Raw genomic sequence first — 23,612 nt, forward strand, 5'->3', positions numbered from 1 at the left:
CATGCTGGTTGCATGCCAGACCAACTTTGAACGCCTCGCAACCCGACCACAATAGCACCGCCTGAGCTGTCTGCTTCCACCTTCACGTTGTTTTATAGTCGTATTGTACAATGGTACATCATTCAGTGCCGCTGGCCGCTCCGCTCGTAGTTCCATTCGTAGCGAATCCATTTCCGCCCAACGTCAATCTCAGCTTCGTTCCCCCTGTAGGGGCGGCAGAACCGCGAGGCGTGCCAGCACTCGATGCTGCTGCGGTGGACTCGCCGTCTTGAGCATTTCTTCCCCCTATCTGCGCGAGATTGGGATGCTCAGATATTTGTTTCGCGATCATTTCATTACAGTGGTTCTAGATTCACGTCAGTAAGGCTTGCATTCAAAAAGAAACAAGTCAGTTGGAGGTCAGACTCACCTCGATTGCAATTGCATCATTGTAAAGCATACTGCCGTCTTCATTGTACGTCTTAGCGTTCCTTGCCAACAGAGCAATGTCTCTGCTAAGATCATTCAAGCTCGTGTATTGGTGATTGTTGATACGTTTTTCAATCATGTCCATGGCAATAGGCTCCTGGATGAAGTTGTAGTAATCGGGGTACAACTTTCTCGGTGGGAGTTCCAGGAACGGCCCAATGACCAGTCGTGTCGGCGGCTCATCATCGCTTTCTTCTTCAGATTGGTCTTCGGGGTCTGAATCCGGGACTTCCAAGGCTTTGATTGATTCAAACACAGCCTTCAATGCTTTTTGCAAGGCGCTTCGTTCGTGGGGCGTTAGCGGGTCGGCCGCCTTGTTCGGTTGTTTTCCACGCTTCCGCTTCGATGCAGGCGTCTCCTCCTCAATGTCGTCGCCCTTACGCTTCTGACCGGCTGACTTCCGCGGGCCTTTCTTCTTCGGAGGGGGCTCTTCTTCCGAGCTTTCGCTCTTTTCAGGTGAAGAAGCCACACCGGCGGCTTCACGTTCTCGCTTGGCTTTGTTCGTTCTTCTCTTGTCAATCCGGGCAGCCTTGCGCTTCGCTGCCTCGGTTATAGAGTCGTCAGAATCATCCACGGCTGCTAGCCACTGTTCTTCCGTCAGACCATCATCATACTTGACTTGAGTCTTGACACGGGCACCACGGCCCGTGTACTCTTCCTCAGGCTCCTGAACCGGATTGTCCTCGGCCATGTAGATCTCAGGAAGTTCACTTTCTCCCATCAAGCGAGGAAGTGGACGCCCAGGTCCATATATGTCGGTCTCGGCTCGCTCCTTGTCCATTTGTTTGAACAACACCAATTCTGCTTCATTCCGAGCCATGATCTCATTCAGATCGTCGTCATCCATTTCTTCTTGGTCGCCAGCTTGTTCGGCCGCCTCCGCTGACTCCAGCAAGGTCTTTAAGAACGCGTCTCGTTCTTCGTTGGTCGACTTGTTGTCGAATTTACCAGCTTGGATGACCTTGCCGTCCATGTCAAGCTTGAACTGGGCGCGCTCCAAGATCTTTTCTTCCACCGAGTTGGAGCTGATAAGACGCAGGATTCGGACTTCATTCTTTTGTCCAATCCGGTGAGCACGATCTTGCGCCTGCAAATCCTGGTGAGGATTCCAATCTGAATCGTAGATGATGACTGTGTCGGCGGTCTGCAAGTTCAGACCTAACCCACCCGCACGAGTCGAGAGCAGGAAACAGAAGTAAGGAGATCCAGGTTCGTTGAAGACACGAAGTAATTCTGAACGATCCTCAGCCTTGGTGCCACCATCGAGACGGAGATATTGAATTCCACGAAGCCGCAAGAAGTCCTCCATAATGTTCATGATCTGAGTCATTTGGAAGAACATCAGGACACGATGGCCAGTGGCACGGAACTTGGGCAGAATCCTGTCGAGGAGCTCGAACTTGCCAGCTGTTCGCCAAATGGAGTCATTGGTCCCTCTCCCGGGATTCATTTGGTCTTCAACGGGTTCAAAGACATAGGGATGGTTGCACAATTTCCTCAACTGCATGAGCATATTGCTGAGACCGCGCATGCTGGTCTTGCCACCCTTGCCGTCCGTGACCGCCAGTTTGTTATGCGTCATTAATTGCATGTACAGCTTAGCTTGGAGAGCAGAAAACCGGCATTTAACGACACGTTCCTGTTTGTCAGGAAGATCCTTCTCGACGTCTTTCTTGAGACGACGGAGCAAGAAAGGTCGGAGCACCTTGTGGAGACGACGGATGACCAAGAGCTGTTCTTCTTCAGTCAGTTCCATCTTATCCTGGCCACCCGTATTGGCAAAAGGAGTGTTGAACCACTCGTCAAACGACTTGACCGACTTGAAGATTGTGGGCAGCACGAAATTCAGCAACGCCCACAGTTCGGGAAGGTTGTTCTGCAAAGGTGTTCCAGTCAAGATGAGTCGGTAGCGTGTCGTGTAGTATTGTGTGATGGTGCTGCTCAGCTTCGACTCCGCGTTCTTCAAACGATGACCTTCATCGACGATAGTATGCACCCATTTGATTTTACTCAAAACCGGCCGATCTTTGATGATGTACTCGTAGGTTGTCAGAAGCACTTGGAAGTTGCCCTGTCGAATCCTCATCTGTTGCTGCTTCCTGGTATTGGGCGGCCCTTTGTATACTATTCGACTGACTGACGGTGCCCATTTCTCGAATTCCAGGTTCCAATTGGTGAGCGTGCTCAGAGGCACAATGACCAAAAAGGGGCCATTTTGACGTTTCTTTTCGATAAGATACGTGATCAAACTGATGGTCTGGATGGTTTTGCCCAACCCCATTTCGTCGGCCAATATACCATTGAGGTTGTTGTTGAAGAGAGAAATCATCCATTGCAGACCCTTCAATTGGTATTCCTTCAAGGTACCGCCAACCAGGATTGAAGGCTGTTCGTTGACCTCTTCCTTGATACGATGAGCGACAGCATAGTAATCAACCTTGCCTTGTCCTTCCTCATCGTCGTCGTCTTCTTCGTCTTCGTCTTGCTCATCCAGATATTTGTCTTCATTACCCCACTTCTCGGCGGCATTCCGTTGTTGCTCTCTGACAGATGCAGCAAGCTGTTTCAAGAAGCCGTCGGTCTGCTTGAGGAGGTGCGTGATACGCGAATCCTTGGCTTGTCCGAGAAGCTTCAAGTAGGTCTCTTCATCGTTGGCCTTGAGGGCTTGCAAACGCTGTTTGGCTGTGCGCTCGATACGCTTCTGCTCTTCGCGTTCCATATGCTGATGGTGTGTTACCATCAATCGTCCCAGTTTCTGGACCCGAGCGCGCTGGCTAACTGCGTTGTTGCGGAGTTCATGACCATGAGCTATGATCGACTGCAAATGGTTGGATTGCCGCGTCTTCTCCTTATTTTCTCTTGCATCGCGTTGCTGCTTTTCGAGCTTCTCGGTAATACGGGCCTCGCGCAGAGATTGCTTCTTCATTCTCCGATGGAGCGATCTGTTGGCTGTCATGGCGAGATTATCGTAGTGATAGAGGTCTTGCTGAATCTCGCGCCGGAACTCGCGTTGCTTGCGGAGCAAAGACAACTTTTTGAACTCAATCAACGCCTTGATCTTCAATGTGTCATCAATCTCAGGTTCAGTTGATTTGCTGCTGTCCCATGATCCGAGGTTTGCTGGGATGGAAGCGAGCTCGTTCTTCCGAGCCTGAACACGGTTATAAACAAGACGTTCCTGCTCTTCCCGGAGTTGTTCTAGGTCGATGCCCGGCGGTAAGAGACTGGGGATCCTCAGCCGTTTAGAGCGCTGGCTATGGTCTGCATAGCTTATTGCTTTGCCCAAAAGGTCATATGGCGATTGGTAAGTGTCGAAGAATGACTTTGCTTGCGCAAGCTGGTCGCCGGCAACGCCTGCTTTCGGTTCCTTAACACTCTCGGGCCCTTTGGCAGTATCCGCACTGGTGGTATCAGAAGCTGTAGCCGTTTGCTGCTTCATGGAAGGAAACAGTTGCTGCTGCAGTTTGGTCGGTAGCACGAGGTTCTTGGACAACATCTTGAATGCGTATATCTGCGTCCTCAACATATTCAGCTGTTCTGGCGTAAAACTTGCATTGGCTTGCGCCACTGCACGTTGCGCTTGCGCTGCCGGGCCTTGCGCGCTGGCCGTCGTATTCGGTGCGCTGGGAGCCGATGAGGCGGCACCATTGACAGCAGCGCCTGGGGCATCTGTTTGCGCGTTCCCAGACCCATTGGTCGCGGCGCTATTTGAATTTCCATTCACCTGTTGACCTTGCGGTTGGTGCTGTTGCTGCTGCGCCGCCTGTTGTTGGGCTTGTTGTTGCTGCTTCTGAGCCTGCTGCATTGCAGCCAACTTTCGAAAATTCTGTTGTTGCTGAACAGCGGTAAGGAAGCGATGGGCTTTGATGTACTCTGGGTCTGTCTCGGGGACATTTTGGGCCTTCATGCGCTGGAATTTCTGTGACACGGTTAGTAGGGGTATAAGGAGTGACAAACAAATTGTCTGTGTTTGGGGCGAAGGCGGTTTGGGAAGAGGCCTTACTTGGTAAACCTCTTGGACCTGTGAAGGGGAGAGGTTAGGTGGCAGCGGTGGCATGGTGGACTGCACCGCGGGCGCGGGCTGGACTGAAGCCATGGCGACTGGTCAGTCGCGGGTGTAAAAATCCCCAGCTCCAGGCAGTGTTTGTTGGGCTATTCAATAAATCATATGCATGACACCTCCAAGCTGAGTCTCTAAGTGGTCTATCACCCCGGTTGGGTAGGGAGGGAGGCAGCCTCGTCGCGTTGGGTGTACTTGGCGATAAAGTTCGGGTGAAGACTGGTCGTGATCCGGCTGAGGCTGGGGCGTTCGAGGTGGGATGCGGTAAAGAGAGGACGAAGAGTCGCCTAGGGTACGCTGAGACACTCGTCAGGTGGTTCTGCTGGAGGCCACTACTCGGTTGAGATGGAAGGAGATGAATGCGACGCGTTGAATGATGATTTTCGCGATTGGAGGGGCCCTTCGCAAAGGAGGATGTGACACCGAAATCTGAAGACCGCTGCACTTTGCTGCTGCGACTAGCGAGCAAGTACTTCGTAGTAGCAGTCGAGTGCAGTCCGCAGTTTCTGGCAGTTCAACAGTTACTTGGCCTTTTCGCCGCCCTGTGGTCACGTGTTTGACCCGTAGCCACCGCGGATGCAAACAGGCAACTGTGCCGAACGCTATCGCGCTTGCAACCCTTTTCAGTAGGACTAGCGGGTACGCTTATTGGCACTACAGAGATAGTGTAATGTTGATAGTGCCTCCTGTCAACACACGCATGTGGGTCTTTGGCAACTTGCATAGGTACTATTAGGTACTACCGTTGTACTGTGTACGAGGTCTACCGTGTACACAGTAGTAGTAGTACACCGTAATCTCACTTGCAGTGCAACAAAGAACATTCATTCCCCCGGCCATAAGACGATACCTGTTAACTTAGGTCGCCATTCTAGAGAAACAATATACAATTCAAGGATCCCAACTGCTCCGATAGCCTTGCTTTTCTGACATTCTTATGCAACGTGGGATAAGTCTCAATGGTAGCCATCCAACGCCAATGTCGTCCAGTCATGGCAGAGTGATACATATCCAACTAAATTCAGGTAAGGACGGTTCTCTTTGCCGGGACTGGAGGTGGAGGTGGCTTTTTAGCACGCGAGGGGGGCGGCGGGGGTGGTGCAGAACTCTTTCTCCCCGTTGACGGTGGAAAGGAATTGCTTCCTTGTGAAGTCGCTGGAGAGACAGACTGTTCGGCGTAACCATGGTCAGGACTGCTGTTAGTGTATGATGCAGAGTCGTCGGCGAAGACATCATGCTCCTCAACGTTGCGGAGTTGCGATCGAGCCGTACGAATCATCAGAGAATCGCTAGGTACTCGAGCCATCAGAGGTCTGGTCCCAGGAGACAACTCTCTGCTCGAATATGCTGGGCTGTCTATTGTGCTCGACCTGGCAAAGTTTGGTCGGGGAGATACACCAGGAGAGTAGTCAGCCATTGAATTTTCCGCATACCGAGCGGGCTGTGTGCGACTGGACCGGATTGCTGGCCGGACTTCGACCGCTGGTGTTTCCTCCACGGGCTCAATATGCTGCGTATAAGAACGAACGGTGTTTGATCTTGAACGTGGAGTAGGTCGGCCTCCTCGATATTGTGGCTGTGATCTGTTCAAAACTGTGAGTTGGCTGGGTCTTTGATTTATGGTCGTATCATACCTGGCCGGCCATTCGGCTTTCAACTGCAAGAGCGCTTCTCTGCACTTGTCATGGTATTCGAGTTCGGCGTCCAGGAAGGCACCAAGATCTGCAACACTCTCCGGGTCCGCATCACGGATATCCTCCATTCTCCTATAGACATCGTCGGCGGACTCTTCGTATTTGGCCTTTTGGTTGCGTAGTTCTTCTTCAACCCGGAAGTCTTCCTTTTTGGCCTTCTGCATCTTTGCGAGCGATGTGTCGTATGCGAGCCGCCTCGTCTCGAGCCTCTTCCTCGCCGCTTGGTATTCTTTCATTTGCACCAGAGATCGTTCGAGGGACTCCAACCAGCTGGAGGTGGCACTGGCAATATACGCCTCCTGAGCTCGAGCCAATCTCTCCTGCGTCCGGCCAAACACTGCTCGAAGGTTAGCTGGTGAACGGTTGTCCTACGCAAGCAGGACGCACTATTAAGGCATTGTCCGAACTCAGAATCAGGCTCAAAATCATCTCCATGAGAAATCATGGTGCCTCCCATATAGGCGATGGGTAGTGTCTTCTCCTTGCCTTCCATCTCGGATCGCTTGGAGATGGCTTTGACGTAGGCAGTCATGGACCTCTGCATCTTTTCAAGACCTATGGAGATGGAGTTAGTTCTGCTGTCAGGTGAAGTGCTACGCATGGCAGGGGCCAACTCCCACCTTCTTGTCTCAAACCCATCTCGACCTCCAGGGCTTTGAAGTCGTCCGACACGTTGGTCTTGACCTCCCCACCCATGCGTTCGCCCGCCCATTGCTTGAAGCGGTCGAGTTTCTTGTTGACATTCATGTTGTAAAGCGCAGCCTGGCTTGTAGCCTCCTATGCTGAGAAAGCGCCGGTGAAGAGAATAATTGCAGATATAGAGATACGTGGAATGGTGGGTATGCTTTGTTTCCTGGCGCGCGGCGGAGCGACCGGGATCAGTGAGACTGCGCACTCGTCACTTGAAATGCGGCAAGGGTGAGCTGAGGCGACAAAAGAGAACTCGGCCGCGCAGTGGCAGGATAGGTCGTAAAACGAGTGTCTGCGCTGCACTTGAGATGTTGACCAGCGGCGAACGAAAGGAAGGCAACTTGAATGCCACAGAACGAAGCGCAAACAAAGACCCGGGCGTGAATCTGATCACTCAAAGCTGGCAATGGCGATGGTGGTGACGCGCAACGCCGGCAAAGTTGGTGTTCCGGCCGTGACCCTGGAAGAACGCAGCAGGAACCACTGCCAGTCCCTTACACCGCATGCCCCTGACTTCAAACTCAACTTTTTATGGGTGTCAATGGCTGGGCCTGGCAGCCATCTCTGAAACAAGCAGCGCCGCCAAACCGCTTACCAGCCGCTAGATTCGGCCAGTGGCTGGCTCTGCACATCTTAACTGACACTAATCTGGCAGCTTCTGTGGTGGACTACTACCCATCACCTGTCCATAAGCAGCCTCCCTGTCGCAACTCTCCCGCACTCCTTGTAGCACCGATTTGGTGCGGACGACGTGGCAAAACACCTCTGCCGCCGCAGATGGCGGCACACGCATTGGCTGTCTATTCTAAGACGAGATTACCCGCATATTTGATCGACGGCTACTGATAGCATCAGAGCATAAGGCATGATTTTTGCAACATTGGACTTCAAGTTTGGACTGCAAGCATTTGGCTGCATTATCTTAGGGATTACCGGCAATTCCACCCAACCAAACGGTTGTTACTCGCTGCTGTCGGAGGACATTTGGTTGTAGCGACTGAGGCTTTTGAATTGGAACTGCAACTGTCGGCTTCCCATTGCCTGGTATCTGAAAACTTCCCCGAATGCTAAGCCGAAGGAAGTCGTTACACAATCACACCGTTTTGGACACCCAATGCACAACTCAGACTTAATCCTTCGTCTTCTGGGTACCACGGAGCAGACCAGTCCGTCTGGCAGCAATGAGACCAGCCTTTTGACCTTGAGCAGCGTATCTGGAGATCGTAGAAGCTTTACCAATATGTTGATGGTTACCACCACCGTGAGGATGGTCGACAGGGTTCATTGCCACACCACGAGTCTTGGGCCAGGAGTTGCGCTTGACGGCAAACTTATGCTTAGCACGAGACGCCTCTGTAAAGATTGTTAGCACTGTTTCTCAATTTTGGGGCCGTCGAACATACTCAGCATGGGCTTGTCAGTACGACCACCACCTGCAACAATACCAATCATTCCTCGGGCGGTGCTGAGGACAACCTTCTTCGCACCACTGGGAAGCTTGACTCGGGTCTTGCCCTCGTCGGGGTTGTGTCCGATGACAGTAACATAGTTGCCGGATGTTCGTCCCAGCGCGCCTCGATCACCGGTCTTCTCTTCGACGTTCGCGACCACGGTACCCTCAGGAACTTGACCCAGAGGCAGGATGTTGCCCACAGACAAGTTGGCGTTCTTTCCAGCGTAGATGAACTGGCCAGTGTACATTCCTTCCACAGCAATCATCGTCTCGGTTCGGTGTTTGTAGGCGTACGGGTCTCGGAACTTCACGAGTGCCAGAGGGGCACCACGGCCTGGGTCGTGGATGATGTCGGTGACCGTGCCGCGAAGGTATCCATGTCGCTCGCCATAGTCGAGAGTTCTGAACTTGGCCGGTGCCTTGTTGAGCCGGGTATGGGCAGCTATGGGAAAATATCAGCACAACTCTGAGGGATGATTGTCGCCAACGTTAGGCCGCTACTGGAGGTTGGACATACTGAAGATGGAGCCTCGGCCCTTTCTCTGATTTCTGATGACACGACCCATCCTGCAACAACGTGAGTAAAGGATGGATTGGTACCGTTGGCGGGTGGTTTACCTGGCAGATGTTGATGTTGGCGACGACGAGGATCAAGACAAGATCGAAGAAAATTGGAGGTCCTGCCTTCTGTGCGCAGCCAATGTCCGAAAGTGTGATAGTTGGCCAGAAATCTTGGCGTCGAATTCACGTGACCCAATTCCTGCAGCTGCCTTGCTCGGCGGACCTTTCAGCACTGGCATGAAATTACGGCAGCCGCTTTAGCACATATGGTGGTTTTTCTACATGTACACAAGGTACCTTACTGTACAGTAGTAGAGTCGTGCACTCCCTTACAGTGTGAGTTTAAGTTGTGCCTTTCATCTCATCTAGCTTTGAAGAAAAGTGTCTTCTTACCTTTCACTTTCAACGTGTAAGCTAGAGGGGCACGGCGACACTATATGCGTGTACTCATTAGAAACTCCAGCTCACACACTGCTTTTAAGCGACCGGCCATCGTTACAATCAACAATGCTGCCAATATTGGACACTCAGGCTAAAGACGTGGTCCTTGGGGGCCTGCACCAAGTGCCCTGTTTGATGAAGTGCAGGTGGTCATATCAGGCTGCCACATATCTTGAAACTCAATGCACATTCAATGTCCAGAACCACGCTATCATATCCACACCTTAAGTGCAATGATCCCTCTGCAATATTGATGCAGTCGGATGCAGCCACTGGCTGTATTCGAAATCTGCACAAGTTGCAAGGTAAGAAGTGCAATGATGAGAGCTAATATACATTTGTCTCCCACGCGGAGTGAGTGTCGGTACTAGCGTACGGAGCTCAGTCGGGGCTCAGCTCTCCACTTACTCTGCCAGTTCCAATGTCTTTTTGACTCCTTATGGGCGTTAAGTGGGATATGCACCGGCTTAACGTTGTTCACCAGTGAAGTAAATATTCAGAGTCAAAAGTTGGAAGCCTCTTGTCTACCAAGATACGTCAAGCGTCCTCTTGGAGTCGCTAGTGACGAAGTGGTGGATACTCACCAACCAGTGTACGCGCGGCCCTCGAACACGTCAAGTGTACAATGTACTCGTATGACGCTACATAAGATATCTCCTATCTGCCCACACATAGGCATGGTCAGTTCCTTCAATCTAACAACGAACACCACAGTAAGAAACAATTTTGAACTCTATATTCATCGCAGTTGAAAGGCACAATCATGGAGTCAGACCGAGGACTATTCTCACATCACGACAAACCACCCAAAAAGCAAAGTTTACTCGAAAAGCTCGAGCACAAGGTTGAGCAGAAGCTCACCGGTGGGCACCAACAACAAGGCCATGGCCAGCAGGGCTATGGCCAGCCAGGTCAGGGCCAGCCCGGTCAAGGCTTTGGCGGGCCATCTCAAGGCCAGTATGGCGGTGGTTATAACCAAGGCTACGGAGGCCAGGGCCAAGGAATAGGCCATCATCAGCAGGGCGGTTTCGAATCAGGTCGTGGAGGTTTTGAGGGTGGTCGAGGTGGTATTGGAGGCGGAAATGAAGGTGGCTTTGGTGGCCATCATGGCGGTGGTGGCGACTTTGGCGGAGGCCGCGGTGGTGGTTATGGAGGCGGTGACTTTGGAGGAGGCCGCGGTGGTGGCTTCGGGGGAGGAGACTTTGGTGGAGGGCGTGGTGGTGGTGGTGGTTTCGGAGGCGGCGACTTTGGTGGAGGCCGCGGAGGATTTGACGGTGGTAGAGGAGGTGGTCATCATGGAGGCGGTGGCCGCGGCGGCGGCGGCTGGTAAACTTTCAGGATGCCATTTCACAGTTTGATACTTTGTCTATTGATACCACTCAGTTCGGTCACGATAGTGACCGCCAGACAATGCAGGAGGGCTGCAATTATATTCGTTCCTTCTCAAAATATCTAGTGCAAGCCTTGCGAGAATTGCGGACTGTCGCGCATCCGGCCTGTGATCAAAGAACTTTTCTACCGTCATCTACAGTCTCTTCTAATCGAACTGATCAATACCCCGTCATTTTGCAGCACCAGTTCTCACCTTGAATACTGCTAATGTTCGAATGTTCGTGCTGTCCGAGTCCATGACCATGGGGAGGCTTGCCGGCCGATGACGCAGCGGTGCTCCGAAATGCGGCCGGAATGAGTAAGGCATACATTGTAGTTAAAGACGGCGTCACAATTGGAGAAACGAGCGAGCCGCCTAACCTTTTCAGGTTACCGAGTATTCCGCTTCCCTGAGCTTCATCAGTTCAACTTTAAGTTGGCAGTTCTACTTCAACTTCCAGCCCTTCAACCACCGGCGTCGCCTCCGTATGGCATTCGCTGCGCCACTCTACCTTCTCAGAGAATCGAGGGATTACAGCTGAGGCGGCGTGTAACTGGCCCCTCTCTCGTTGCTGCCCGGCACCGTGCGTCATGACTGTGCGCCACACCCTTGATGCCAACCACTGGACAACAAGCAATCCAGTAAGGTAAAGTGTCTGCACCTCTCTTCCAATTCACATCTACTTCTATATTACATCCTTGTACACGAGTTGGTACATGACGTTCTGAAGGGCACTGAGTTGAAGGCTACTGATGGCCCCCGGCCAGTGTCAAGATCTGCTTCCGTTTGTGCATCCTAAAGGATAGATCAACGTCCACTGACCGGTAAGTCGACACCGCATGTATAATGGCTCTTTTTTCAAGGCAAATATTCTGGATTACCGCAAGTCACTCAGGATCCGACGTGAGCAGCAGAGCCTGCGCCAGCAGACCTTGCGAATACGGGCATCTGTGCTCAACATGACTTCTTTCATGTACACGCATCGGTCTCCTTGCATATACAGGATATACAGGGTGCCTTCGAGCTTATTATAGGTACAATGAAATATCTTGCCCCCAAGGACCTGAAATTTACTGCACTAGCCAAGGGCAATGTCCTTGAAATCTGCTACGGAAATGTGTGTGCTGGCCTTCATATCGTTCCATCTGAGCAAAGCAAGCTGGGTCAGTTGCAACAGCGATACGACAGGCGGGCTCCGGATCTTTGAAATTCTCTCCTGCGCAAGCACTCGTCGTGAGCGAGCCTGCTTCGTGCAAAAGGACTCAACTGCCAGCCTCCAGCCGATGGACTGAATATGCACGGAGAACGACAGTCGAGCAAAACCCTTGCAGGTTAAATACACGCCTTGTGCGATGTCAATGCACGTGTGTGAGAGGGGGAACAGTCCTGGACAAACTCAGGGCCAATTGACGGGGTGCCACTGGAAAGGGGGCCACGCTTGGCAAATGCGGCCACTCAAAACCCGACCTCGGACTCGAGCATACTTCAACAGAAGGATGAAGTATCAACCTGAGGGCTCCCAAGGGCTGTGGCCCCTATGATACATTGTTCGATCACTACCCTGTGCAGTGATAGTTGGCAGTGAACAGCAATCCCATATACTGCTCAGAGCCCTCAATTGAATCTATATGCTGTACCAGACGGATCGTATAATTATATATTGCGCGCTAAGATCGGCGTTTAGCTTGATATTCACTGCTAGAGCGAGTAGTAATCAAGCTGAGTTGTTCCGCTGGCTGCTCGCTCGACCGATTGGACTTGGACTTGTGAATTTCCACCCTCGCATCGTGCCCGCCCAACTTAATTCCACCGCGCTCCTTCCTCGCTTCTACCACATCAATGCGACCGCGACCGCGACCACAACCACGATCAGGCTGTAGCTCTTGCCAGCCGTCGCGACACATCATCATGGACGACTCAGACTCTTCCTCGTTGTCGTCAGCACCATCATCCGAGGATGAAGAAATGGTGCAACGAATGACGAAACCTACTGGATTGGATCGTTATTTCAAACCTGCGCCCAAAGAACCCTCTCCAGAGCCTCCTAAACGCGCCCCTTCGCCTCCTCACGAGTACACGCTGGCGGACAATGATGCCATTGCCTTTATTGTTATGTTTCGGAGCAGATTTCACGACGCGTTCCCCAAGTCCCTGCCACATTATGGACCGCAAGACATTGAAAGAGGCGTTTCGGGCGAATTACCTGACGAACAAGTTGAACGACTATTGTGCGCATTGCTAGGCCTGGTGCTAAACAGAAAGAAGGATGTCGAGTCAGTCTCAAACCTATACTCCGGTGATTTCAAACGCGACGCCAATTGGGAGGTCTAACTTTTGGCACAGACGAGGACACTATGGCAGGGCTCTTGAGGACGCAGTCTCTGCGAACCAGCACCAGTGGCCTAAGGCATGGAACGGGGTCAATCCCCTACACGGTGGGAAGAACTTCAACAACATGACGGCAGAAGAACGGGTATGCAATATATGCCGCGGTGTTAGACGCGATACTGACGATATATGTCCGCCAGTTGACCCTACTAAAAGCCTTGGTGTTGTGGTCCTTGAATGCATCAGAAGTCGTGCAAGGACTCATCAAAGAATCATACAAGCAAACACGACGCGACGATGATCGAAATCAGCCACGCAGTGTTCAGCCCTGGTTCACGGACCAATATCGGCGAAAATATTGGCTTATTGAAGGACTGGAAGACTCCCATTTCCGGATTTACAGAGAGAACGACGGGAAAACTGCAAAGACCAATACCTGGTTCAGCGTCGCAGGAACAATTGACGAAGTCAGGGCACTGGCAGACAAGTTCAGCGAAGAGCATACGTCCAATTCCAAGTTGAACGCGGACAAGTTGCGGTCGGCAATCCCTAGATTTGAGGCCGGGGAAGAGGTTTGTGAACTGTGCAATGGTCCACGAGTACTTCTAACATGACTGCAGAAACGCAAACGGCGCGACTATCGCCTGGCCCGTAAAGCCGCCTTCCGCCGACCCGAGCCAGGATTCTCGCTTTACGAGGGGCGGACCCGGGGCAAGAGGATGAAGTACACCTTCTCGGATGATGAGGATGGTTCCGATGGACTCTCAAGCCGACGCTCCTTGCGGAATTCTGGCTTTTCTACTCCTGGGGATGTAGGACCTACCGTGACTGCCAGTGGCAGACAGGTCAAGTCAAGACATGGAGGGATCTATGGAGAGAGCATGCTTGTAGACCAGCGCAAAGAATTGGAGAAGACTACCGGAGATGATCATCTCACCGAGACCAGCGAAGACATGCCTGCCACCGCGCCCAATGGACGAGGCATGAGAACGTCAAGATCAGGAAGACCGGTCAAGGTGACAAGAGAGACGTACACCGATGGCACAGACTCGGAAAGCGACGAAGCTCAATCTTCTGGAAAAGAGTGGAGTGGAAACGAAGATGAGCCGGACGAGGATGATGACGATGAAGGAATGAGTGACGATGGACTGGAACCGGATGAAGTAGAAGAGGATGACAATACCCAAGAGAGTCTGGTTGTGCAGCTGCGGTACCGCAAGGGTAAGGAGCAACTTCGAGAGAACCAGCAGCAAACATCTTCAGCTCAACCTGATACGAACGGGACCGTGTCAAGTCCTGCAAATGGACTGGCAGAAGCCGGAAAGGCCATCAAAGAACCGGAATCAAAAGCGTCAATCAACATTGATAGCAGTACCGCTGTGGCGGACGAGGCTAAACCCATCGATCCACCTCAAACGGAGCTGAGCAATGGAGTGGCAGCACCCACCAACGGACAACAAGGTCAGGAAACAAACACTACCACGTTACACCCGCCGCCGCCGCCGCCACCGGTGTCAAAAGAAGCTCCTGTGCAGTCCATGGACACAAGCTGAACGAGGCTCCATCAGAATCGGCATGCTCATTATTGGAGCAACAAGGGAGATCAGGGATCATCCAACTGTCAAGGTCGATGATGGCGAAGATGGTGTGATACCTGTGAAGACTGCCTTGATCCGACGAATTTTTGGACAACACTATGGTGGTCTGGACAATCTCTACAATCTCCAGTCCCTTGCGCTGTTGGCAGTGCGAACGAACGAGCGAACGAACGAACATCCGATAGAGTCGATATGGATGTATATCTCCTCAATGTTGTTAAAACGCCTTTGGGGAGAGGACAATACAGAAACGATTTACAAACAGCAAACATTCCAGGCTACTGAAAACAGTTGATCCACGTATTTTGCATTGTAGTGTACTGCAGTTTCATTGCGCTTCATATCTCGATAGTATGTGGCTTTCGGACCCTGCTCTCCCCCTCCCTGGCACGGCCTGCCCTGCTATGTCAGAAACAGACAAGACAGAAGGGGAGCTATGCAGTCATGTAGCGATCAGGCCTTTGTATTTCGTTTCCCTTTTGCTCACCCCTTTTTTGTGTCCTGCCTCAATCTTCAGGCATTTGAAAGACGCTGTTTCGGCCATGGCCATGATTTTCTCTGCCGTACAGCTTTTCATCAAGGTAATCCACGGCGGCGCCGGCGCCGGCCCCCGGATTCTCCAGGGTCGGGGTGATATCGTCCAGCTGGACATGCTGCAACAGCTGGGCCATGGAATCTCCAGTATCAATGGGAGAGCCGAGAACAGGTGCTTGTAGTCCAAGTCCTGCACCCGGTCCAGCACCAGGACCTGCTCCTTGTCCGTTTCCATCCATTGGTGGCGTGGCCACGGCGGCAGCCCCAGGAGGGAAAGGGACAGAGGCCGCCAAATCCTCATCTTGCCAGGGAACGCCCTGCGACAAACAATAGTTGCGGAAGAGATATTTTTCCATCCGCGCGACCTGGACGTTCCATTTATCGTCGAGGGTGCGGATGGCCGCGGACATTTCCTGTTCCGTAAATGACGCGGTCGACGACATGGAACTGCTGTGGCGATGTTTATGACCATAGGAATGACGGTGGTGGTGGTGATGGTGATTGTGGTGCGACGACGTGAGCCCCAGCCCAAGCCCATGACCGAGACCATGACCGTGACTGTTGTTGATGTTGCTGTTGTTGTTGTTGATACTGTGATTGTGACGATGGACTTTCCCCGTCAACGCACTAGTCAAAGTCTTTTTGATCGTGGCACCGCCGTTCTTGCTGTGATGACCGGGTTTGGGACTGTTACCACTCGTTGGTATCTGGTCCATAGTTTCAAACTCTCGCTGGACCTTCTCCAACGATTTTGCGCGGTCATGGTCCATATTGGGCATATAGAGGAGCGAGAAATTCTTTTCCAGGGCATCGACCAAGGTCGTAAAACTCTGCAAGTTAATATCGTTATGGTCGCAATGGATTTCCAACAGGGTATCATTCTTCTCGAGAACCTCCGCCAGCGTGTTGGCCCCTTGCATCCCGAGACCCTGGTACTCGATCCGTAATAATCTCAAGGTCTTATTGTTCTCCAGCCCCCGCAACGCTATATTGAGTCCGATGCCGAACCGGGTGGCGTCCAAATGGGCGTGTTCGCCACTGATATCAAGCTCTTCGAGCGTCTGGTTCGTGGCGAACATGTCCTTGAGGGCTTCGCACGTTTCGACACTCGCGTCGTAGGGCAACGAGGCGCCTGAGATGTCCAAACTCCTCAAGCTGGTGTTGAGCGTCAAGGCCTTGATCAGTTCGCGGAAGTGGCTTTCCTTGTCAAAGTCCATCATGCGCATACTCAATGACGTGGGGCCGTAACCTTGCGCGAGCGTCTTGAACAAGACTCCATTGCCGGATTTCAATCGATTCTCGTTGGCACTGACGTGCATCACTCTTGGTTGTCCGTTGTCGCGCGCCATGGATTGGAAAAAGGTCGCCAGGTCCCGGCCCGTCAGACCACATTGATTCACGTGGATCTCGCGCAAAATGTCCGATTTCGGGCTGGCCAGGTACGTCGCGATCGAGTCGACCGTTTGCTCGTTCAGCGTCGTCTGCGACAGATGAAGCGATTCCAACCTCCAGGCGAACAAGGCGTCGGGTGCCACCAAGGGTTCCGGCCCGGCCGTTTTCTGCACCCGCGTCAAGTTCAACCGCCGAATCCGGGAAAAGGCGCCAATCACCCGTTGGAACAGTTCGGGACTGAACCGCCCCTGCGCACCCGATATGTCAATCACCTCCACCGTACTTTCTTGCACGGCCAGAGCTGACAGAAGCACGTCAATGTCGTGCACCGACAGACCGGACTCGCCGATCTCGAGCGCTCGCAGGTGACATTTCCGCTCGGAAGCAGCGTCGACCAGATAATTCAGGTCCGACTCGGCCAGTCGCAGGCCCGTAAGCACAATCCAGTCGACATTGGTCAGGGATTTTTTGCACAATGGCACGAGTGCCTCGAGAATCCCGCAGTCCAGAGGCTGTTCGTTCTCCGCCAACGCTCGCTGAGGGAGAGTGTATGAAAAGTCCAGTCGGCGCAGTCGACGACTCTTCAGGGCCAATGCGCGGATTTCTTGACCCAAAACCGGCAAGTCCTGGTGGCCAGGTATGTTGGTTGGGTTTCCGGAACGGGTGAAGAGGCTGTCAAAGTCCGCGCCAAATGTATCGTACAAATGCCGTAGAGGACTGAGATCGATGCGCGCGAACGATATGGACGTGAATGATTCGTTATAACGGAGGGCGCGAAACACAGCTAGAAGTTCCAGGGCCGAATAGGGCGTTCCGGTTGAGGAAGACAGCAATATGAAGCAAGGAGCGTCTTCGCACTGGTAATCCACAGAATAGCAGATGCGCGAAGTATTCACTTCATACCCAGCACAATATGCGATTAATGTTCGATCGAAGCAATCGTGGTCCTCCGTGGGGAAGGTGGGAGGATTCATCCGGTCCTCCAGCTCCTCCGGGACATCAAAGACAAAGGGCTCTCTAAGCCACTCCGGTCGCAGATATTCCGATGCGAACCGCAGCCATACGGCAATCTCTCCCGCGGCATAAGAGGCTAGCTGAGCAGCGTACGGTTTCCCTGTAGGTGGCTTGAACAGAAGCTGGAAGGCATCTTCGTCGGCGTGCACTCTTATCGAACTCAGGGTCACAATGGCGAAAGACGTAATGGCCTCGGCCTCGCTCAGCGAGGCGCTCGACGAGCGCGTCGATTGTCGGTACAGCGGAATCAAATGGACCTTGTGAAGCCCGATGACCAGATAGCAAACCGCCGAGCCCAGCCTGGTCAAGTCTTCGTTGGAAGCCCTCCCCACAGATCGGTTGACGGACCGCTGTACAGCCTTGAAGACGTGGAAATGATCCGGGTCGTAATCTCTCTCCCGTTCGACAACCCGAGCAAGGTGTTCCAAGACCGGGTCGGGGATTTGTTGAGAAAGAAGAGTCCTTGCCTCGGCGGCAGCCGTTCGGATCGCATGGGTCCACAGGTGAGCTTCGCGAAAGTCGCTCAATTGCAACTGCATGGTAGAAGCCCGTCGGGTCCGTTCATCCAAGTAAGCCACTTCCACTCCGACGAATGGCCGACCATCGTCGATGATGTACACGGCAATGACTTGATCGAGAGGGATGCCGGACGTGATATCTGAATAGGCGGTCATCTGGAGCTCTGAATACGAGCTCACTGAGGAAGTGCGAGCATTGTGACCTTTGCCCATGCCAGTGGGAATGGTGGGAAACATTTCCACCGCCTTGGACTGGCTCCTGAATCGGATGAGATGCGACTCGGTCAGAACCATGAATTGAGTCCGCTTCCTGAAAACGTTGGTGCCTGCCGCTTGCACTTCGCCATACTGTAGGACCTGGTCGCCCAAGAGGCCGCGGATGTTCATGTCGCCGTCTTCGTGCAGAGACGAGGCTTTGGAATCCGATCTGGTGAGAGCGGCCTTCTCATCTTCCTCAAGGGAATGTAGAGACCGAAGCGACCCGAACACAGAACCCCGGCTAGACTTCTGTAATGTTTTAGGACGAGCCTTGGGGCTGGGCTGTTCCGACGAAATGGGACTGGGAAGATGAGAGTCGCTTGATCGTTTCCCTGATGGGCTTGTAGGTATTTGTATGGGCGGCATGGCTTCAACCTTCTGGCGGAAGATGCTCAGGCTTTTCCTGCGGCGTTTGTCGGCCATATTGACATCTGACACGAGGGCGCGATTGATTTCAATAGCCTCCCACGGCCCCAACTTGAAGTATTCTGCACAACACAGCTATTTCTGAACCTTTGACCGGATTTATTCAAACGGGTTCCTCATGTGTCTTTGATAGTGATTATGTCCTCATGTGCATTAGCACACGGCAATCGCAGAACCACCCGGCATTGTTCCCCGACTTTTGTTTCGTTGCGTGTTTGTCTCAACCAGCTACAATCATGTCCGACTGTAGGAAACCAGAATAGTCTTGCCTGCGACTCGACTTGGGCCGTTTTACAAAGAACGGAATTGTGGGCGGAATGGTCTCGGAATCTGTGCTCCGGGTCTGGAACTTGGTGGTGCCTGGGGGGACAATATATTGGAGTGACCACGGGCAGGGCAGAAAGACGATAGGACGCCGGCGAGGTGGTAGAGGCTTGACAGGTGTGACAGAGAGCGCCGGCTGGTGGGAGAGGATGGACATACACAAGCTGAGCTGCGGGATGGGCGACACACGAGTCAGAAGAGATAGGAAAAGGAGATGGAGTTGCGTATCAATTGCGAGTTGCCAATGCACTGCATTGCCAGCGCTGCGTAGTTACAAGTTGGACTGGTGTTCGGTGGGTGAAGTACACCTCAGGTCGGGATGTACGTAACGCCCTCGAAGCGGAGATGCAATGCCCGCCCGTCTTGTTCTTCCGCTAGAAGCCTTCGTATTTTCTGCTCAGTCGATTCGTTTACTGCAATTCGTCGTTTTTTGGCGGACCGACGTCTGCCGGGAGTGGCACCTCTTGATGGCAAGGATGGCAGCGGGCGAAGTCTCCGGTCCCCAGCAGTTGGCCGCTTGACAACTGGCTACGATGGACTATGATGGACTGCGATGGACTAGGATTGGCTCCTGGGAATCCGACCGGATTCTCTCCTCCAGGCATCATCCCAACTGGCCACGAAACCCTGCTCTGGGCTGGCTTGCAAACTGCTCCTGCTAGGTACTTAGGTATCTACGCAGGGATTCCGCCGATCGGCACAGCCGTGGATGATGCTGAGACAATGGCAGTTGGGCTCGCAAAGCACTGCAATTGAAGCCCAGGCCGTCCAAACCTCAGTCCCCGTTCGAGTGTGCGATTGGCGAGAGCTGTTGCGGAAGCCATCTCGATCTCTCCTTCTGCCACCCAACGCCATCCGGACTGTCCCCACGAACGGGCGATTGCCGAACCACGCCACAGCGGCGATTTATACTTCCTGTACTACCTACTCCTCGATCAGCGTTGACGCTCGTTGCTAAGATGGCATAGCATCTCTAATGCCACCTATACAGGAGCAGGGAGTTCAAACGAAAAAGATTGGCAACCGCACGTAACCAAAAACCCATTACTTCTAGGTGGATCTGGCTGCGTATCATCCAAGGCATATCTTGCTTGTTGGTCATGCTATCTTCTCATCTCCGGGTGCCGCCGTGGAGTGCATACGTACCAATGCATGACTCGACGAACGATAACGCCCAATTTGAAGCACGCCAACTCTACCAGAAGCTCACATCGGTATCCACACCATGACCTACTGCGAGTGTCGCACCACGCATGGCCGATCTTCCTGCTCCACGCTTCTTTTGTTACCGTTGCTCACACCCTGAAGTAGAGTATTGAGATTGTACGAAGGAACACGTTGGCTGCTGAAACATGTCTCTACTGTAGTACCCTCGATCGCTGGGACCGTGCTTGGGACGACAGGGCGTACTCACTGTTCTTCGGTGATCGCCAGCCTGTCAATCTCAGGCTGAAATCTCTACAACGTGGCACCGCCAGGTTGGTCTGTATCGCCGGGGAGCCGCCGCTCCAAAAGTTGTAACCATGAGTCTGGTACATGTTGCACGGATTCCCGAGTATTGATATTGTTATACAAAGATAGCCTACTTCGTCACTCCGACGGGGCCGGCTGTATTCCATCACTTTTTGTCGGCCCCGATGCGATCTCCGTAGAGGACGACTCTGTCACGTTGGGCATCAAGCTCGTCCAACTTTCGCCGCCACTCCGCTCCTTTCTGGCTCATGGAAAGCAGTTGCTGGATATAGTAGCTGACCGCTTCGTCTTCACTTTGAGGAGCCTCCAACACGGCCTTGCGACGGTTCTTGCACAGCAAGTAGTTGCGTTGCCCAGACACTTCGGTGAATGGTGTCAATGTATATTCGACATCCCAGCTGTCCGCTGGCTGCAAGTCTCGAGGCCGGCTGACGGGAAGCCCGTTCACGATGTTCCGGATGTTCAATTTCCAGGCGAGAATGGGCTTCTGGATCGCCGGTTCTTCTGCTGCTGGCTCGGAAGCCTGAGCCTGCTTCTTCGAAGGCTCGGGCGCACTGTTGGCAGAAAGATTGACACCCATAAGACCTTGTAGAAAGCCGACGTCGGCTGCGTTTGAATTCTTGGTGGACGCCATTTTCTCAGCTAGCGTCGCAGATGATGTTTGAGGTGTCGCCGTTGCCTGACCGGCAGACTTTGCAGTTTCTGTCTCGGCTTCAAATAAATCGTCCTCATCTTCGGGGGCAGCCTTCTCCCATTCGTCATCCTGTGTCTGCCGAGGCTTGGGGTTGAAGATTCGTCGCTCATAAGCTTCGATTTCCTCTTTCTTTTTACTCTGGATATCGGCAATCTCCTCCTCGGTCACGGGTTCTGCAAAGATGTACATATGAGGTGCCTGAACGGACGTTGCCTCTCTAGCTTCAAAATGAAATCTTATCGACTGGTTTGGGAACTGCGCCGTTGCTTGATCAAAAATGTCGGTCAGTAGTCTGAAACTGTGCCGAAATTCTCGGTCACCCAGTGTTGGGTCCGATTGACCGTGCAGAGCCAAGTCCAGTTCCGGGAGTGGGATATACTGGAATCCGAACAGGCGTTCTGTGTTATGGTAAGCGACAAAGATCCCATCCATGCGGCCCATGCGAACTTGAAGCGAGTACTTGAGGAAGGCCGATCGCATCATGTCATAATACTCCCGCTCAAACGATTCCCAGGTACCAAACCTCTCTTTGATTTGATAGCCGGCACCTTCTTCATGCTTGTGAACCATCATCCGCACCGCCGCCACCGCACGCGTTTTGAGGTCGAACATGCCGGTACCGGGGAGTCGGGGGTCGTGGGCATCCAGCTGAGACCGAAGCAAAAACTTGCCCAGCTCGCTATAGTGGTATGCTTCTGGTTCGGATGAGTGCATCTCAGAATCTTTCTCGGCGTCATGAGTCTTTCGATACCTTTCGTATTCATCCTTGTCGAGCGTCAGGAGCTTCTCCATGGACCGACCCAAACTCATCAGGATGTTTGCCGAGTCAAACTCCTTGTCGGCATCCACGGCATACACGCCGTCCTTGTATCGAAGAAATATAGCGGTGGGACCTCTCTGGATTTTGGTGAATGTGCTCCCGTCGTCTTTGAAGCCGCGGGTAAGGTTGTCCATGGTCAACTCACGCCATGCAGAAAGCAGAAAATGGAAATGGGCCAGGACCCCGGACATGCTCGAAGTAGACCCAATATACCGCCTTCCCTGTTTCGAAGCCACTTCACGTAGAGAAAAATCCTCGGAGGAAGTGATGTATCGGTTGAGAGCGTCGTAATTGAACTCGGAGACCGGCATGATATTACCCAGGTAGGGGTCGAAGTTCCAGACCCTGGACCGTGGATCCTGGAGCTGATAGACCCCTGGATTGAACAGAACACGCGGAAGGTCATGGCTCAAGGTAGGGACCTTGGAGCGTGCAACCTCGACGGGGACCAAAGCAAACCCGTCGAGTTGGGCCACTTTCAAGCGCGCTTCGTCCAGCGACGCGATCCTTTCCTTATCGGACGCCTTGGATCTGCTCCTGGTCCCATCTTCGCCGGCGACGGGATCTCCGGGCGAGGTTCGCGACGGCTTGAGCGGCGGCCCTTTACTTAACCGGCGGCGGATCAGTGGCGTATGTCGCTCGGCTCTAGGCACAGGCTTGCGACGAGAGGCCTTCGGCTTGCTAGGACCGTGCGATCCGCCCTCTTGGAGGATACCTAGTCCTCTCAGAATCCTCCGCGTCTCGTCATCAATGACATCTACCTTGCCACGAGGCGTAAGGGTCGCGACTCGGCGAAGATCCGAGTCCAATACATTGAAAGGCCGCTCCGCATATGCGCTCTGGAGTGTGGGAATCGTTCGACGAAGAGCTTTTGTCTTGGGTTTGAAAGTCCCCAGCACTTGTTCCAGGCTCAGGTCATCGACCGTGGGTGCAGTCTTGGGCACCAGCGTCCTGGCATGCTCTTGCAACAGCGGTAGGAAATCGGTGAAGGCCTTTATTTTATTCTTCTGCGCGCCAGTCAAGGTGCTATCAGGCGCTGTGGTCGCATCGTGTTTCGCCGGCCTTCGAGGTGCCCGGGGTGGACGCTTTGCATTCGGGAGCCTTCGGTCGGGGCTGGACGACAGATATCGCGCCTCAAGGGGGCGAGCGGTAGGGTCGACGCGATGAAGCGGAGACGGCAAGACTCGTTGTGGATTGCTGTGCCTGAGTCGACATAATAGACATATGGGCCGTCTCACGGAGAAGGGCCGCATGTGAAGTGGGAAGAGCCTGCCTTCCAGAAACAACGGAAGTCCAGTCCAAGTTTTTCCACTGTCGCGCAAACCAGACTTGCTGCAGCGCTTTGACTACTGTATGTCCGCGTACCGAGGAGGGGGAAGGGAGTCGCCGCCCAAACGAGAGACCGAGGAGATGGGAGGTGATAGACTGGTAGGGGATGGAAGTTTTGGCTGGCGCTTGAACACCTGCAGACGGCGACGGCGACTTCGAGTTCCA

At 53.1% G+C, this 23,612-nt stretch overlaps 7 protein-coding genes across 7 annotated transcripts; 2 read left to right on the forward strand and 5 right to left on the reverse strand.

The window, feature by feature from the left end:
* Window positions 1-118: 118 nt before the first annotated feature.
* HMPREF1120_04662 (adenosinetriphosphatase) lies at window positions 119-4,564 on the reverse strand (the record flags this gene model as incomplete). Its single annotated transcript, XM_009158799.1, has 3 exons — window positions 119-346; window positions 410-4,387; window positions 4,472-4,564. The coding sequence occupies 3 exons, from the start codon at window positions 4,562-4,564 to the stop codon at window positions 119-121; spliced, it is 4,299 nt and encodes a 1,432-aa protein (XP_009157047.1).
* A 985-nt stretch (window positions 4,565-5,549) lies between these two features.
* Window positions 5,550-6,969, reverse strand: HMPREF1120_04663 (endophilin-A; the record flags this gene model as incomplete). The annotated part of the gene is made up of 4 exons (XM_009158800.1): window positions 5,550-6,111; window positions 6,163-6,559; window positions 6,610-6,777; window positions 6,843-6,969. 4 exons carry the CDS (start codon window positions 6,967-6,969, stop codon window positions 5,550-5,552), a joined length of 1,254 nt encoding a protein of 417 aa, XP_009157048.1.
* Window positions 6,970-7,455: 486 nt separating this feature from the next.
* On the forward strand, window positions 7,456-10,928 carry HMPREF1120_04664 (uncharacterized protein). The gene has a single exon (XM_009158801.1). It carries the CDS (start codon window positions 10,131-10,133, stop codon window positions 10,695-10,697), a length of 567 nt encoding a protein of 188 aa, XP_009157049.1. The 5' UTR covers window positions 7,456-10,130; the 3' UTR covers window positions 10,698-10,928.
* HMPREF1120_04665 (60S ribosomal protein L2) lies at window positions 8,042-8,931 on the reverse strand (the record flags this gene model as incomplete). Its single annotated transcript, XM_009158802.1, has 3 exons — window positions 8,042-8,265; window positions 8,316-8,807; window positions 8,883-8,931. 3 exons carry the CDS (start codon window positions 8,929-8,931, stop codon window positions 8,042-8,044), a joined length of 765 nt encoding a protein of 254 aa, XP_009157050.1.
* Window positions 10,929-10,999: 71 nt separating the features above from the next.
* HMPREF1120_04666 (uncharacterized protein) lies at window positions 11,000-15,142 on the forward strand. The gene is made up of 5 exons (XM_009158803.1): window positions 11,000-11,057; window positions 11,128-13,012; window positions 13,083-13,212; window positions 13,268-13,639; window positions 13,688-15,142. Exons 2-5 carry the CDS (start codon window positions 12,579-12,581, stop codon window positions 14,618-14,620), a joined length of 1,869 nt encoding a protein of 622 aa, XP_009157051.1. The 5' UTR covers window positions 11,000-11,057; window positions 11,128-12,578; the 3' UTR covers window positions 14,621-15,142.
* HMPREF1120_04667 (uncharacterized protein) lies at window positions 14,831-20,094 on the reverse strand. The gene has a single exon (XM_009158804.1). The coding sequence runs from the start codon at window positions 18,802-18,804 to the stop codon at window positions 15,172-15,174; it is 3,633 nt and encodes a 1,210-aa protein (XP_009157052.1). The 5' UTR covers window positions 18,805-20,094; the 3' UTR covers window positions 14,831-15,171.
* Window positions 20,095-20,127: 33 nt separating this feature from the next.
* HMPREF1120_04668 (uncharacterized protein) lies at window positions 20,128-23,595 on the reverse strand. The gene has a single exon (XM_009158805.1). The coding sequence runs from the start codon at window positions 23,369-23,371 to the stop codon at window positions 20,750-20,752; it is 2,622 nt and encodes an 873-aa protein (XP_009157053.1). The 5' UTR covers window positions 23,372-23,595; the 3' UTR covers window positions 20,128-20,749.
* Between the last annotated feature and the right edge of the window lie 17 nt (window positions 23,596-23,612).

The sequence above is a fragment of the Exophiala dermatitidis genome, assembly GCF_000230625.1.
Source record: "Exophiala dermatitidis NIH/UT8656 unplaced genomic scaffold supercont1.4, whole genome shotgun sequence".
Classification (NCBI taxonomy): Eukaryota; Fungi; Ascomycota; class Eurotiomycetes; order Chaetothyriales; family Herpotrichiellaceae; genus Exophiala; species Exophiala dermatitidis.